This window comes from Salvelinus alpinus, chromosome 11, assembly GCF_045679555.1.
Source record: "Salvelinus alpinus chromosome 11, SLU_Salpinus.1, whole genome shotgun sequence".
NCBI classification, from domain to species: Eukaryota; Metazoa; Chordata; class Actinopteri; order Salmoniformes; family Salmonidae; genus Salvelinus; species Salvelinus alpinus.
Genome location: NC_092096.1, coordinates 71,780,436 through 71,797,297, shown reverse-complemented (window position 1 = coordinate 71,797,297; position 16,862 = coordinate 71,780,436). Strand labels below are relative to the sequence as shown.

The following is a 16,862-nucleotide window of genomic DNA, read 5'->3' as shown; positions in this document are numbered from 1 at the left end:
TTACAACAAACTGGATTCAACTGAAATGTGTCTTCCTCATTTAACCCAACCCCCTCTGAATCAGACATTCTGGTCCTGATAATGCAGGATAATGCACCCCGACGTCAGACAGATCCAGCATATGAACTCAATCTGCAGCAGATTTCAGTTAAGAACGGAAACGAATGTGTTTGCGCAACAAATGTTAGTTTATCGATTCGTTGCTCTAATCCACCCGAAACGTTTCAAACGAAAACGTATCGTTCCTGTATCGTTTCGGAGGTCATTTATCTAGTTACGTATCGTATCGTCTTGAAAGGGTCATCCTTACTCATTATGTATCCACTTACCTGTGCCTTAGTGATGCAGTCAGAGGAGAGAAAGTGTACAGGTTTTATACAGACACCTCCTCCCCCACCAGTCTGCTGATATCAAATAAATCAGAGACATTTACTCAGCAGATGCCCAGTCCTTATATCACAGTATCATATCATAATAATAACATTAATAATATTTATATCATAATAATATTAATAATAATAAGACAGCCACCACATTTAGATTTTAGTAACTCAAACAAAACTCAATACTTGTCAAAAGGTTTTCAATAGCAGTAGGTTTATTGAAACACCTTGACGTTTTGACTGGTCTGATAACAGTTCAGTTACACACACACACACACAGGCTCTCTCTCTCACACACACACACGTCACATGACCAGTCTTAAAAAACATACAGGTCTCTCTCACACTATGAATAGCAGCTTCGTACACCTGAGACAACACACATCTCTTCAAAACAACAAAAGTTCAGAAACTGAAATCCAGTCGTCAACAACAAATCAAACAAAAAGAGGCTAAAATAAAACTACATTAAATCTCTTTTTAAAACATTTCACATTTGATAAAAAGTCTTACTAAACATTCTGGTTGATACATATCGTACCAAAATATTGATTCACTTCATGACCGGTTGGTTCTATGTTAAAATTATTTTAAAAAACATTTTTTTTTACAGAACTCCTTTCAGTTGTTGAGAGCAGGGAGATGGAGCCATTGAAAAAGCATATTTTTATTTGTATAGAAAAATCCAATGAACACACATGTAACAAAAGCAACACGAATGTGAAATACGAACATACATATATATATATATATACATATTCAGTAGCATGGTCGATACTTCAATAGTGACAGCTCAACAACCAGCCAGAAGGACCACAGGTTCAGAACTATTGTCAGTACTGACAGTTCCATCCAGAATTCTGCAGACTAATAAAGACTGACCACCAAACGTTTTAGAACAGAGAACAGCAGAAAATATGGAATGATGGTAAATCAAAGATGGGAGGAAGAGGAGAGGAAATGGGAGGAAGAGGCTAATTTAAAAAAAATCAGGTAATCACCTCGAGATAAAAATGGAAAGACGGGTCCTGTATGTCGTCCGTCTTTCCGGCACCCTATTCCCTATATAGTGCACTACTTTTAGACCAGGGCCTATAGGGGCCAAAGGCAGTGCACTACTTTAGACCAGGGCCTATAGGGACCAAAGGCAGTGCACTACTTTAGACCAGGGCCTATAGGGGCCAAAGACAGTGCACTACTTTAGACCAGGGCCTATAGGGGCCAAAGGCAGTGCACTACATTAGACCAGGGCCTATAGGGGCCAAAGGCAGTGCACTACTTTAGACCAGGGCCTATAGGGGCCAAAGGCAGTGCACTACTTTAGACCAGGGCCTATAGGGGCCAAAGGCAGTGCACTACTTTAGACCAGGGCCTATAGGGGCCAAAGACAGTGCACTACATAGGGAATAGGGTGCCATTTGGGACGCAGTACAAGGTTCCGTCCCTACATCCATCCAGGGTCTCACAGCTCTGTGTTCTTCCCAGGCAGAGCCACCTTTCGCTGGATGTCTTCGTCAGACGAGACCCCCTCGCTCTTCTTCTCCGGTGACACCGCCTTTACCTTTTTATTCATGGTCTTCTCTCCTTCCTGGCTGCCACCGTCACTTCCTCCCACGTCTTTGCTCTTCTTTTTCCCTACGCCCTTCTTTTTCTTCTTCTTCTCGGAGATGGCTGCCACGTCTCCCTTCTTTGAGTACTCCTCTTTCAGGCAGGCTGAAGAAGAAGAAGTGAGAAGAAACTATATTTTACTATTTTTTTGATAACAATAACATTCCAAACTACTTAATCAGTTTCCGTGTTTTTGCCTTCCTTGAGTGTGTTATCCGAGTGTGTTATCCAAGTGTGTCCTGTCCCTGTATACAGTGCCTCCAGGAAGTATTCATACCTCTGAACTTTTTCCACATTTTGTGTTACAGCCAGAAATTAAAATTAATTAAAAACGTAGATTTTGTGTCACTGACAATACTCCATCATGTCAAAGTGGAATGTTTTTTTAAATTAATAAAACATTTAAAAGCTGAAATGTCTTGAGACAAATAAGTAATTCAACCCCCGTTATGGCAAATCTAAAAAAAGTTCAGGAGTTTAACCGCTACTAAACAAGTCACATAATATATGCATGGACTCACTGTATGCAAGTGTTAGATAGTGTCGTGTCTGTGACTACCAGTAAATGTGAAGACTTATTTTATCAAATCAATTCTCTATGTGTAATTTAATTACACGATTAAACAAATCATGTAACTTTAACTAGGAAGTCTGGGGCACCACGGAATTTTTTTTGTTTATAGAGCGTCAATTTCCCGAATATAACTCTTCAGATATTTTATTATCTTATAGATTAGTCATTCTCATTGATGTATCATTATTACCTCATCAGTTCTCAGACTAGTAATTCTACGTCTAGGATTTGCTCTTATTCTGTAGTGATCGATAGTCTCAGAGTTTACCCATTTCCAGCCGTTTAGCCAATGCTACAGCTGTACGGTGGGGCGTCAGGTAGCCTAGTGGTTACAGCGTTGGGACAGTAACCGAAAGGTTGCTAGATTGAATCGCCATGCTGACAAGATAAAAATCAACTAACCCACTGTTCCCCGGTAAGCCGTCATTGTAAATAAGAATTTGTTCTTAACTGACTTGCCTAGTTACATTTTTTTTTTTTTAATGGTCTCCGTGGCCTATAGAATTTTAGCCGTTCCAACGTGGGGACTCTGTCCCGGCGTTCTCTGATTTAATGTAAATTATGTAGGAAGTGGGTTTTATACTTTGTGGAAGAAGGGGCGGTTCTATGACGCCTAACGTGATGTCTGGGCTCACGGGGGTGTGGCCACTGACTAGTTAAACTTTATATGAAAACCTTCTAAATGAGAAATTGGCTTAACGTCACATTAAATCTTTAAACAAATATTTCCATGTTTAATCACATACGTTTCACAATATTTAGATGTAAACCTGACAGCTGGGAAATGTACACTTTAAGAGATACAGTTATGTTGTGTTTCCTGTCCTTCATGAAATCACCAAACGAAACACACTCGTCATGACTGTCCCTTAAGTGTCCACGGACCACTCCCACATTCTCAAAAATAGAAATATTGTTTAATTATTCTAACTTTTAATGTCCAAGTGTCTCTCTGTGTTCCTCAGTTTACATTCCAATCTGGAACACTACAGAGCATAGGGGGAGTGTATTTTATGACCGACCATAAAACAGCCGACTTCCCGCTCTCCCCCTCTACGAGAGAGAGCACGCTGTAGAGAGGGACCCACTGTAACCTGATCCTTCAGATCATCACACGAGAGTCATGACAATAGGTAAAACAAAACAGACATTGAATATCCCTTTGAGCATGTTGAAGATATATTTGATACACCATCCAAAGTGTAAATAATTTCAAAACATGCATCCTGTTTTCAATAAGGCACTAATTGTGTAACCGCAAAAGGTTTTGCAAAGAAATTAACTTCTTGTCCTGAATACAAAGTGTTATGTTTGGGGCAAATCCAATACCACTCTTCACCAAGCCTGGTGGTAGCTGCATCATGTTATGGGTATGTCGTTGGCAAGGACTAGGGAGTTTTTTTAGGATAAAAAGAAACAGAATAGAGTCACAGTCAACATCCTAGAGGAAAACCTGGTTCAGTCTGCTTTCCACCAGACACTGGGAGATGAATTCCCCTTTCAGCAGGACAATAACCTAAAACAAGGCCGAATATACACTGGAGTTGGTTACCAAGATGACGTTGAATGCTCCCAAGTGGCCTAGTTTAGGACTGGGCGATATGGCCAAAATATCATGGTATTTTTCACATTTTTTGACAGTAAGACGTTATTTTATGTTTTTGATTAATAAAAGTTATAAATTTGCTTTATGGGTAGTGATCCTAGGGTGGCAACACACATTCTAAGTGATTCCAATGGGTCTTTCTCCATTCTGATTGGTTTATACTGTTCAACCTAAAATTATTTCCTGCATTTACATCAAATTCTGTATTTCCTGCACTATGGGCAAAAATACTAGACCTTATTTTTAACCAAAAGTTGCAATTTGTGATTTATCAAAACACTTGGGTGAACTTCTGGAATCATGGAAATAGAATGTTTATTATAATTCTATAGTTAGAATATAAATAAATAGCGGCCACTTAGTGTTTTTTTTTTAACCTTTATTTAACTAGGCAAGTCAGTTAAGTACAAATTCTTATTTTCAATGACGGCCTAGGAACAGTGGGTTAACTGCCTTGTTCAGGGGCAGAACGACAGATATTTACCTTGTCAGCTCGGGGATTCGATCTTGCAACCTTCCGGTTACTAGTCCAACGCTCCAACCACTAGGCTCTAACCATTAGGCTACCTGCCGCCCCGTTTGACATGACAACGAATGAAAATGCCATGGACGAGTTATTGTGACAGGGTAAAGAACGAAAGTGATGTTCAGTGTTTCCTAGGGGACCCTATAATCTTTGGCTACATTACATCTTTATTCATATAGCCAACATATTCATGCTTTGCCTATTCCTCTTTGAATTAGAAGATACTGTTGCACAAACAACATGCTGATTTAGGCCTCCACCAGTACTGGTATCAGGCTGTATTAGCTACTGTAGCTACGTTTGCTCTGACTCAGTACTTTTACTAGCTAGTTAGCTAGCCAGATAACTAGCGATTAGCATTAGTGGCTAACACGATTTAGCTTAACTTGCTAAGAACATACAAACTAGCTGTTTGCAGATGTAAGAAACACAAACGAATATTGTAATTATAGAACGCTTGTGGATTTCTATTAAAATCAAAAGACGGAAACGACGTGTCGTCAACATTGTTGCATTGACCAGGCAGACTGAACGGAAGTGTCTCGTTGTCAAGCAACAACAAACACACACAGAGAGACAGAGAGACAGAGAGACAGAGAGAGACGACTCAAGTTGCGGAGTAAACTATAAAAATGGACGTTACACACGGTGTATCACATTTAACAAATCAAACATTCAAATACCGGTATAGAAGGTAAAGTAAAAACCCAAATCGGTCCGTGCATAAATACCGGTGTATAGTAAAATACGGTATACCGCCCAGCCCTAGCCTAGTTAGTTTGGACTTAAATCGGATTTAAAAAAAAATCTATGGCAAGACTTGAAAACGTATATCTAGCAATAATCAACAACCAATCTGTCAGAGCTTGAAGAATAAAAAAATTATGTGCATATGTTGAAAGCTCTTAGATAATTACCCAGAAAGACTCACAGCTGTAATCGCTGCCAAAGGTGATTCTACAAAGTATTGATTCAGGGCTGTGAATACTTCTGTAAATTAGAAATGTCTATATTACATTAGCAAACATTTCTAAAAAAACATGATTTCACTGTCATTATGGGTTGTGTGCCAATAGAATCCATTTTGAATTCAGGCTGCAACAACATGTGGAAAAGGTCAAGGGGTAGGAATACTTTCTGAAGGGTCTGTGTTAGGTGTGTGTGTTAGGTGTGTGTGTGTGTGTGTGTGTGTGTTAGGTGTGTGTGTCTGTGTGTGTGTGTTAGGTGTGTGTGTATCTGTGTTAGGTGTGTGTGTGTTAGGTGTGTGTGTCTGTGTGTTAGGTGTGTGTGTCTGTGTGTTAGGTGTGTGTGTCTGTGTGTTAGGTGTGTGTGTCTGTGTGTGTGTGGTCGTGTGTATCTGTGTTGTGTGTGTGTGTGTGTGTGTGTGTCTGTGTTTGTGTGTGTGGTCGTGCGTATCTGTGTGTATTACCGGTGTCCTGTCCCTTCAGAACGTGTTTCTCACAGAGGTAGGTGGTGAGATCTTCCTCCTGACTGCCTTTGTACCAGTCCTCAATAACCTCCTCATACTTCTCTACCATAACATCACACTGAGACAGAGACAGAGACGGAGACAGAGAGGGAGACAGAGAGGGAGACAGAGAGGGAGACAGAGAGGGAGACAGAGAGGGAGACAGAGAGGGAGACAGAGAGGGAGACAGAGAGACAGAGAGAGAGAGACACACAGAGAGACAGAGAGAGAGAGACAGAGAGAGAGAGAGAGAGACACACAGAGAGACAGAGAGAGAGAGACAGAGAGAGAGAGAGAGAGACACACAGAGAGAGAGAGAGAGACACAGAGAGAGAGACACACAGAGAGAGAGACACACAGAGAGAGAGACACACAGAGAGAGAGACACACAGAGAGAGACACACAGAGAGAGAGACACACAGAGAGAGACACACAGAGACAGAGAGAGACAGAGAGACAGAGAGAGACAGAGAGAGACAGAGAGAGACAGAGAGAGACAGAGGAGACAGAGGAGACACAGAGAGAGAGAGACAGAGGAGACACAGAGAGAGAGAGACAGAGAGAGACAGAGGAGACACAGAGAGAGAGAGAGACACACAAAGAGAGACATAGAGAGAGAGAGGCACACAGAAAAATAAAACAAAATGTCTTTGTGAATAATATCAAATACATTCGTAAAACGTTGATTGATCCTCACCTGCTTCTTGAGATCGGCGACCTCTGCGGAGGTTTCGTTCCAGAGCTCATAGGGGATGTCCATCACGACCTTCACCCCCTTATGGACCAGCCCATGCAGGGTAGAGAAGGTCTCAGACATGCCCTAGGGAGGGGGACACTATATTACACACTTTCAACTACAACCCTGGAGAGAGAGCAGGTCCACTGAGTTGATTTGACCATTTAAAATACATTTTTAAGACAGTAAATATTTATTTTTCAACCTGTCAAGCATAACCCAGTAAAGTAAATGTGGTCAATTAGAGAAAGCAAGAGCGGGGCGAGGGTGTGAGAGAGGCGGGGCGAGGGTGGGAGAGAGGCGGGGCGAGGGTGGGAGAGAGGCGGGGCGAGGGTGGGAGAGAGGCGGGGCGAGGGTGGGAGAGAGGCGGGGCGAGGGTGGGAGAGAGGCGGGGCGAGGGTGGGAGAGAGGCGGGCGAGGGTGGGAGAGAGGCGGGCGAGGGTGGGAGAGAGGCGTGGAGGGAGGCGGGGGCGGGGCGAGAGAGAGGCGGGGCGAGGGGAGAGAAAGAAGGAGATATGCGTGTTATATTTGTTAAACATCATGGTTATCACGTCAATAACAAGACAGTGTGTCCTTGTACTCAGTGAGCCTGCCGAAACACACCGACCTTGGCCCTGACCTGTAAACACACAGACACTGACCTTGGCAAAGCGGTTGCTGCCCTCCCTCTCCTTGTGTAGGTTGTAGCCAGAGAGCCTCTGACAGACATTCTCCACAACCTCAATGAAACGGATGTCTCTATAGACAGAGAGACAGACAGAGAGACAGACATAGACAGAGAGAGAGAGAGACAGACAGACAATTAGGAAGAAAAGAGATGCAGGCTGGTTTTAGTATACACACTATTTAATTGAGCCTTTCTTCAAACATTCACAAGTTGACTGACAACCTCCACTTCATATAGTTCGACAGAGATTCCTATTTATAAAGGCTAGGCAGTGACCTGGACCAAGTTCTTGTCCCCTGCTACCATAGCAGCCCTGCTATCTCCACGGCGACGACAGAGAGAAAATAGACACACCGCTCCATCTACAGTGAAAGCTTCTAAAGCTACTGAACAAAAACTGTGTAGAAGTGACAGATCTTGGATCAGTTTACCCTCACCAGACCATAACCTATAAATAACATCGAAGCATTTTTATCTCCTATAAAGTGTGTGTCTCTTTCTACATTAGAGATAAATGCAACCCTATTCCCTACATATAGTGCCCTATTCCCTACATATAGTGCCCTATTCCCTACACATAGTGCCCTATTCCCTACACATAGTGCCCTATTCCCTACACATAGTGCCCTATTCCCTACACATAGTGCCCTATTCCCTACACATAGTGCCCTATTCCCTACACATAGTGCCCTATTCCCTACACATAGTGCCCTATTCCCTACACATAGTGCCCTATTCCCTACACATAGTGCCCTATTCCCTACACATAGTGCACTACTTTTGACCAGGGCCCACAGGGATGCACATATGGTGCCATTAGGGCCTCACACATTGATCAAATCATACTACAACTAGGGCTGGGAATATCTGAAGTTCTCAAAATAATCTTTGTTGTAAAATATATATTTTTTAAAAGGTCAAATAAACTGCATTTCAAACAGTCAGGAATAATCTAATGAATTTAGGTCTTATTATATTATACCTAGGCTAAATATAAATCTTTATATTTCAATTTGGATCTATTTGCTAGCTAACGAGGCATAACAGTTGAATAGTTATGATCACACCGTTCTGAACATCATGTTAGCCTGTCCACTTTGTTCATGTTGACATCAAGTGGCCCACCTTGTTACTCAGAATGAAAAGGTGTCAATTCCTTATTAAATGGTGTTTTATGATTATTGAACATTTATAAAAACACAGACTAGACAGCTAACAGTCTTTGTCTAAAATGCTGCTAGCGAGACGTAGTACAGCAACTCGACAAACTGACCATTCATTTTCCACAATCAATGTTCATTGATACTCCTGTTTTAGATTATAGGGTCCCCTAGGAAACACTGAACATCACGTTGGTTCCTACCCTGTCACAATAACTCCTCCATGTCTGCTCTACGTACCATTTGAGGAGTTGAAACATAAAAGGGATATAGTTAAACGTTAACGTGTCTTTATTACAGTAAGATTGTCTATTACAGTAAGATTGTCTTCCATGTGTTTGTGTCCATATGACCAATTCTGTTGGACCAAACCTCAAAATGCAAATAGTGAGTTGAAACCACTTGTCAGAGAGGAAGAAGTGGCCTCTCTTCTTTGTTGTTGTGAGTGGCAGGGGGAGGGGCTTGGTGTGTACAAACAGAGAGGAAGAGGTGAATCGAGAGGTTTCACTCTCGCCAAAATATGGGCAAAAAAAATATGCATTTCCATGGACTTATTTTGGACTTACAATGACTCCCATAGTTTAGGGCGAAGACGTGAGCATCTCGTCATTATTTACAGATCTCTGGTGTAAATGGGAAAGTGCAAACAGCACAGAAGGACTGAAGGAGACAAGACCAAAAAGACAGGCTTATCTTTTTTTTTTTACTTGATTCTTGCAATACAGCCATTTGGAATATCGAGCAAAAAACATACCGATATAACGCCCAGCCTTTTAAGTACAACTAGAGGACGTAGGTCGGGCTGCCTTTTGAGAATTCATAGGCGATCGAATAAACTACTAGCTAACGTGCAATCTTTGGAAAATAAAATTGACGACCTACGAGGAAGATTATAAACTGTACTATCTTATGCTTCACGGAGTCGTGGCTGAAAGACGACATTAACAACATACAGCTGGCTGGTTATACGCTGTACCGGCAGGACAGAACAGTGGCGTCTGGTAAGACAAGGGGCGGCGGACTATGCATTAATGTAAACAACAGCTGGTGCACGATATCTAAGGAAGGCTCGAGGTTTTTGCTCGCCTGAGGTAGAGTATCTCATGATAAGCTGTAGACCACACTATCTACCTAGAGAGTTCATCTGTATTTTTTGTAGCTGTCTACATATCACCACAAACTGAAGCTGGCACTAACACAGCGCTCAATGAGCTGTATAGGGCCATAAGCAAACAGGAAAACGCTCAACCAGAGGAGGTACTCCTACTGGCCGGGGACTTTAATGCCGTGAAACTTAAATCAGTTTTACCAAATTTCTAACAGCTAAACCAGAGGAGAAAAAAAAATAACTCTAGACCACCTTTATTCCACACACAGAGACACGTTCAAAGCTCTCCCTCGCCCTCCATTTGGAAAATCTCACCATAATTATATCCTCCTGATTCCTGCGTACAAGCAAAAATTAAAGCATGAAGCACCAGTGACTCGGTCAATAAAAAAATGGTCAGATGAAGCAGATGCTAAGCTACAGGACTGTTTTGCTATCACAGACTGGAATATGTTCCGGGATTCCTCCAATGGCATTGAGGAGTACACCACATCAGTCATTGGCTTTATCAATAAGTGTATCGATGACGTCATCCTCACATTGACTGTACGTACATACCCCAACCAGAAACCATGGATTACAGGCAACATCGACACGAACCTACCAGACGAGCTAAACGACTTCTATGCTCGCTTCAAGGCAAGTAACACTGAAACATGCATGAGAGCACCAGCTGTTCTGGACGAATGTGTGATCACGCTCTCCGTAGCCGATGTAAGACCTTTAAACAGGTCAACAATCACAAGGCTGCAGGGCCAGATGGATTACCAGAATGTGTACTGCGAGCATGCGCTGACCAACTGGCAAGTGTCTTCACTGACATGTTCAACCAGTCCCTGTCCGAGTCTGTAATACCAACGTGTTTTGAACAGACCACCACAGTCTCTGTGCCCAAGAACACTAAGGTAACCTGCCTAAATGACTACCGACCTGTAGCACTCACGTCTGTAGCCATGAAGTGCTTTGAAAGGCTGGTCATGGCTCACATCAACACCATTATCCCTGAAACCCTAGACCCACTCCAATTTGCATACCGCCACAACAGATCCACAGATGATGCACTCCACACTGCCCTTCCCACCTGGACAAGAGGAACACCTGTTTGAGAATGCTATTCATTGACTACAGCTCAGCGTTCAACACCATAGTGCCCTCAAAGCTCATCAATATGCTAAGGACCCTGGGACTAAACACCTCCCTCTGCACCTGGATACTGGACATCCTGACGGGCTGCCCCGAGGTGGTAATGGTAGGTAACAACACACCCGCCACACTGATACTCAACACAGGTGCCCCTCAGGGGTGTGTGCTCAGTCCCCTCCTGTACTCCCTGTTCACTCATGACTGCACGGCCAGGCACGACTCCAACACCATCATTAAGTTTGCCTTATGACACAACAGTGGTAGGCCTGATCACCAACAACGACGAGACAGCCTATAGGGAGGAGGTCAGAGACCTGGCCATGTGGTGCCAGGACAACATCTCCCTCAACTTGATCAAGACAAAGGAGATGATTGTGGACTACAGGAAAAGGAGGACCGATTCTCATCGACAGGGCTGTAGTGGAGCAGGTTGAGAACTTCAAGCTCCTTGGTGTTCACATCACCAACAAACTAACATGGTCCAAACACACTAAGACAGTCGTGAAGATGGCACGACAAAACCTATTCCGCCTCAGGAGACTGAGAAGATTTGGCATTGGTCCTCAGATCCTCAAAAGGTTCTACAGCTGCACCATCGAGAGCATCCTGACTGTTTGCATCACTGCCTGGTATGGTAACTGCTCGGCCTCCGACCACAAGGTACTACAGAAGGTAGTGCGTACGGCCCAGTACATCACTGGGGACAAGCTTCCTGCCATCCAGGCACTCTATACCAGGCGGTGTCAGAGGAAGGCCCTAAAAATTGTCAAAGACTCCAGCCACCCTAGTCATAGACTCTCTGCTACCGCACAGCAAGTTGTACCGGAGCGCCAAGTCTATGTCCAAGAGGCTTCTAAACAGCTTCTACCCCCAAGCCATAAGACTCCTGAACATCTAATCAAATTGATACCCAGACTATTTGCATTGCCCCTCCTTTTACACCACTGCTACTCTGTTATTATCTATGCATAGTCACTTTAATAACTCTACATGTACATATTACCTCAATTACCTCAACTAACTGGTACCCCCTGTATATAGTCTTGCTTATTGTCATTTTACTGCTGCTCTTTAACTACCTGTTACTTTTATTTATTATTCTTGTTTTTTAAACTGTATTGTTGTTTAGGGGCTTGTAAGTAAGCATTTCACTGTAAGGTCTACACCTGTTGTATTCGGCACATGTGACTAATAAAAAAATATTTTTACTACACACTACTAGAGAATTCAGCAATAGATTATTCGGAGTCATTTCACATCCCATGTCCTCACACTATAAATGTGTGATAATTAAAGTCACTTACGACTTGACATATTTGATTGGCGGAGCTCCCTTGTTGTTGTCAAGGAAACGGTAGTTCCTCTCAAAGACTTCCTTGGTTTTCCCCGTCTCGTCAAAGGCAGACTTCATCTCGATACTCACAAACTTACACACTAGGTGGAGAGAGAGACAGAGAGAGAGAGAGAGAGAGAGAGAGAGAGAGAGAGAGAGAAGTTGAAGATGACAAAGGTTAAGACAAGAGGATTCTAATATCCCATAAGTCTTTGCAACAATTGGACCAGCTATATTAGTTAGCACCGGCGCTGATCTCAGGAATCTGTTCATTTTCAAAAAAGCTTCCATGTGGAATCATAACTTGTCCTAACCTTTTATCTTCTTGTATTTTGGCAAGATGGCGCCGACAGATGGTCGCCTCGAGTCCTTAAGAAACTATGCTGTATTTTATGTATTTATTTCCCCAGTAAATCTTAAGTCTTATTACATTACAGCCGGAAAGAACTACTGGACATAAGAGCGACGTCAACTTAACAACATTACGACCAGGAATACGACTTTCCCAAGCGGATCCTCTCTTTGGACCACCCAGGACAATGGATCGGATCCCAGAAACCGACCCAAAACAACGGCGCCGCAGAAGGGAGAGACGGAGCGGGCCTCCTGGTCAGGCTCCGTAGACGTGCACATCGCCCACCGCTCCCCGAGTATACTACTCGCCAATGTCCAGTCTCTTGACAACAAGGTAGATCAAATTCGAGCAAGGGTTGCCTTCCAGAGATTGTAACATTCTCAGTTTCACGGAAACATGGCTCTCTCGGGATATGTTGTAGAAATCGATTCCGCCACCGGGCTTCACCATGCAGACAGAGATAAACACCTCTCTGGGAAGAGGAAGGGCGGAGGTGTATGCTTCATGATTAATGACTCATGTGTAATCATAACATACTGGAACTCAAGTCCTTCTGCTCACCCTACCTAGAATTCCTCACAATCAAATGCCGGCCATTTTACCTTCCAAGACAATTCTCATCAGTTATCGTCACAGCTGTGTACATTCCCCCTCAAGCAGACACCAAGATGACCCTAAAGGAACTTCACTGGACTCTATGTAAACTGGAAACCATATATCCTGAGGCTGCATTTATTGTAGCTGGGGATTTTAACAAAGCATTTGAGAACAAGGCTACCTAAATTCTATCAGTATATTGATTGTACTATGTGGGGGGGGGGGGGATACACTCGACAACTGCTACTCTAACTTCCACGATGCCCTCCCCCGCCCTCCATTCGGCAAATCCGACCACGGCACCATCTTGCACCTATTGTCTTATAAGCAGAAATTCAAACAGGATGTATCAGTGACTAGAACCATTCAACGCTAGTCCGACCAATCGGAATCCACGCTTCAAGATTGTATCCCACGCGGACTGGGATATGTTCCGGTCAGCCTCAGAGAATAACGCTGACTCGGTGAGTGAATGCATCAGGAAGTGCATTGGAGATATTGTACCCACTAACTATTAAAACCTACCCTAACCAGAAACTGTGATGACGGCATTCGCGCAAAACTGAAAGCGCGAACCACTGCATTTAACCATGTAAAGAGGTCTGGGAATATGGCTGGATATAAACAGTGTATTCAATCATCAAGTTTGCAGATGACACAACAGTAGTGGGCCTGATTACCAACAACGACAAGACAGCCTACAGGGAGGAGGTGAGGGCCCTCGGAGTGTGGTGTCAGGAAAACAACCTCTCACTCAACGTCAACAAAACAAAGGAGATGATCGTGGACTTCAGGAAACAGCAGAGGGAGCATCCCCCTATCCACAGGACCGCAGTGGAGAAGGTGTTAAGTTCCTCGGCGTACACATCAACCACAAACTGAAGTGGTCCACCCATACAGACAGTATGGTGAAGAAGGCGCAACAGCGCCTCTTCAACCTCAGGAGGCTGAAGAAAATTGGCTTGTCACCTAAAACCCTGACTAACTTCTACAGATACACAATCGAGAGCATCCTGTCAGGCTGTATCACCGCCTGGTACGGCAACTGCACTGCCCTCAACCGCAAGGCTCTCCAGAGGGCAGTGCGGTCTGCATCACTGGGGGCAAACTACCTGCCCTCCAGGACACCTACAGCACCCGATGTCACAGGAAGGTCAAAAAGATCATCAAGGACAACAACCACCCGAGCCACTGCCTGTTCACCCCGCTATCATCCAGAAGGCGAGGTCAGTACAGGTGCATCAAAGCAGGGACCGAGAGACTGAAAAACAGCTTCTATCTCAAGGCCATCACACTGTTAAACAGCCATCACTAACACAGAGAGGTTACTGCCTACATGGAGACCCAATCACTGGCCACTTTAAAAAATGGATCACTAGTCACTTTAAATAATGCCACTTTAATAATGTTTACATATCTTACATTACTTTATTTAACTAGGCAAGTCAGTTAAGAACAAATTCTTATTTTCAATGATGGTCTAGGAACAGCGGGTTAACTGCCTTGTTCAGGGGCAGAAGGACATATTTTTTACCTTGTCAGCTCTGGGATTCGAACTTGCAACGCTCTAACCACTAGGCTACCTGCCGCCCCATTAGGGTCAGGGGAGGGTTTGGCCGGGGTAGGCAGTCATTGTAAAATAACAATTTGTTCTTAACTGGCTACACATATTTATAGGGTTTGTGTTCCCACACGGCCATATCTCCATGTTAAAGCGCTTGTTTACGGAAAACAGAAGGATGACAGAGACGACCACCTGTGTGTATGTAACTGGGGAGGATCTGTGTAAACCTACAGTTTATGTATTTTAAAGATAATACAATTGACCTGACTTTTTGTAATGGCGTTACTGGGTATAAATAAAATCACACAATTCACTGGCGACACTAAACGTCTCTCCCCGTTAAGCATCATTCCGGCGTGTTACCATAATTACCAAATTCTACAGCGCGGATGGCTTGACCGAGGATTTTTGTTTGCAGGGTTAAACTAAAGCGTCAGGATTGTAGTTCAGTACGCGGTGTTTATAGCGGAGAACTCTTGGGATTAGGCAGAAAGCCTTGTTGATTAAAGAGTAGGTAATATAAACATAACCATATGTAACATATAGATTTGCATTAGTATACGCATCAAGAGTCCCAGTGCAAAGTTAGCCTACTAGTTGATCTCGAGTATCAGGGATGAGAAAATACACAATGCAACGCGTTCTAGCTAATAGAATGAATGAAATATGCTTATAGCTTAAAAAAGGGAACGAATGAACAACATCGTTACTGTCCTCGGGCAAAAGCTAGCCAATAATTCCCAACTCCAACCTGATCGTGGAGTACCTGCTATTATCAGGGTATTGCATGCCTAGATTCCAAAGGCAATACAATACAATATTTATTTATTTGGGGTTTCCAAATGGAGGGAAGGAATCATCGGTTCCTACCTTCACATTTATTGGGGAGATTAACCCACTCGTCATCTCCCTCTTTCTTCTCCGCTCCTTCGACCAACGCGCTCAATAAAAACACCGTCACGCAAGTAAACCAAATCATTCTGACTAAATGTTGTTGTCTAGTAATTAATAAAACAACAAAATGTCTACAGTATGTCAGACCGTTAGATTCGCTACTTGTACATGTCGCCCTCAACATGTTACTGATTTACATGCTTCACTTCCGCCTTGTGCAGCGCTACATATCACAGCTGGGCCGCTCTGAACCAATCACAGGCAGAGAAGTGGCACCGCTCGACCAATCAGGAAAGGAGACGAGAGGGGTTGTAGCCCTTATGCTCTGGTTACTTTACGCACATATCTAGGATCAGTTTGCGTCCCCAAATGTTTGTGGCGTAATCACGTAGAACATCCAACAGAGGACGCCATTATCTTATTTTTTACACAGCGTCATTTATTTTATTTTACCGCCAGACCTTACATTACACAGTATGTACCCCATCTTCCCGGTTACAGCTCTCCAGGAAGAATACTGGCCAAATATCCTTCCCAACGCCCTTCTATGCCTCCTCAAATCAAAGTTTATTGGTAATGTACACAGATCTGAAGATTGTATTGATTTTATTCTAGCGCCAACAGCGCAGTAAAAATACATAGCAATACAAAACAACACAAAGTTAAAAGAAAGAAATGAAGAAATATCAGAACAAATAATGTGAAAGTTGTCCCGATAACCACTGAAACAACATCCCCCAGATGCAGATCGGTTAAGTCAGATATTCCACGTGGTTAAAGGGGGTAATCTGATGCTAGATCTGTTGCTAAGGGCTACATCAACCCTCAATACCCTTTCTATCCATCCCTCGATCGCTGAAACAACGTTTTATCACTGATCATTCCACCTCTCCATCCATCCATGCGTTCAGTCAATGTAATGTGTTGTTTAGGTATGGACCATTTTACTGCTGTTGTACCAATGACTTACAGTGTAATACAGTCAATGGATGAATCCCACATGGAACCATATTGCCTACATAGGGCACTATGGGGCCCTGGTCTAAAGTAGTGCACTACATAGGGAATAGGGCTCTGGTCTAAAGTAGTGCACTATATAGGGAATAGGGTCCTGGTCTAAAGTAGTGCACTATATAGGGA

General features: G+C 43.3%; 1 protein-coding gene across 1 annotated transcript; it reads right to left on the bottom strand.

Moving 5' to 3' along the window:
• Nucleotides 1-580: 580 nt before the first annotated feature.
• On the bottom strand, nt 581-15,942 carry cnpy3 (canopy FGF signaling regulator 3). Its single transcript, XM_071334153.1, has 6 exons — nt 15,699-15,942; nt 12,284-12,413; nt 7,543-7,639; nt 6,863-6,985; nt 6,127-6,244; nt 581-2,096 (listed from the first exon to the last, which is right to left on the bottom strand). Exons 1-6 carry the CDS (start codon nt 15,904-15,906, stop codon nt 1,846-1,848), a joined length of 927 nt encoding a protein of 308 aa, XP_071190254.1. The 5' UTR covers nt 15,907-15,942; the 3' UTR covers nt 581-1,845.
• Nucleotides 15,943-16,862: the final 920 nt, after the last annotated feature.

Coding starts and splice junctions, on each gene's coding strand:
- cnpy3 (XM_071334153.1), bottom strand. CDS start 15,906: ATGTTGAGGGCGACATGTACAAGTAGCGAATCTAACGGTCTGACATAC. Junction 6,245..6,862: donor TCGCCGATCTCAAGAAGCAG/GTGAGGATCAAT, acceptor TCTCTGTCTCAG/TGTGATGTTATGGTAGAGAA. Junction 2,097..6,126: donor TCTGAAGGGACAGGACACCG/GTAATACACACA, acceptor CTTCTTCTTCAG/CCTGCCTGAAAGAGGAGTAC.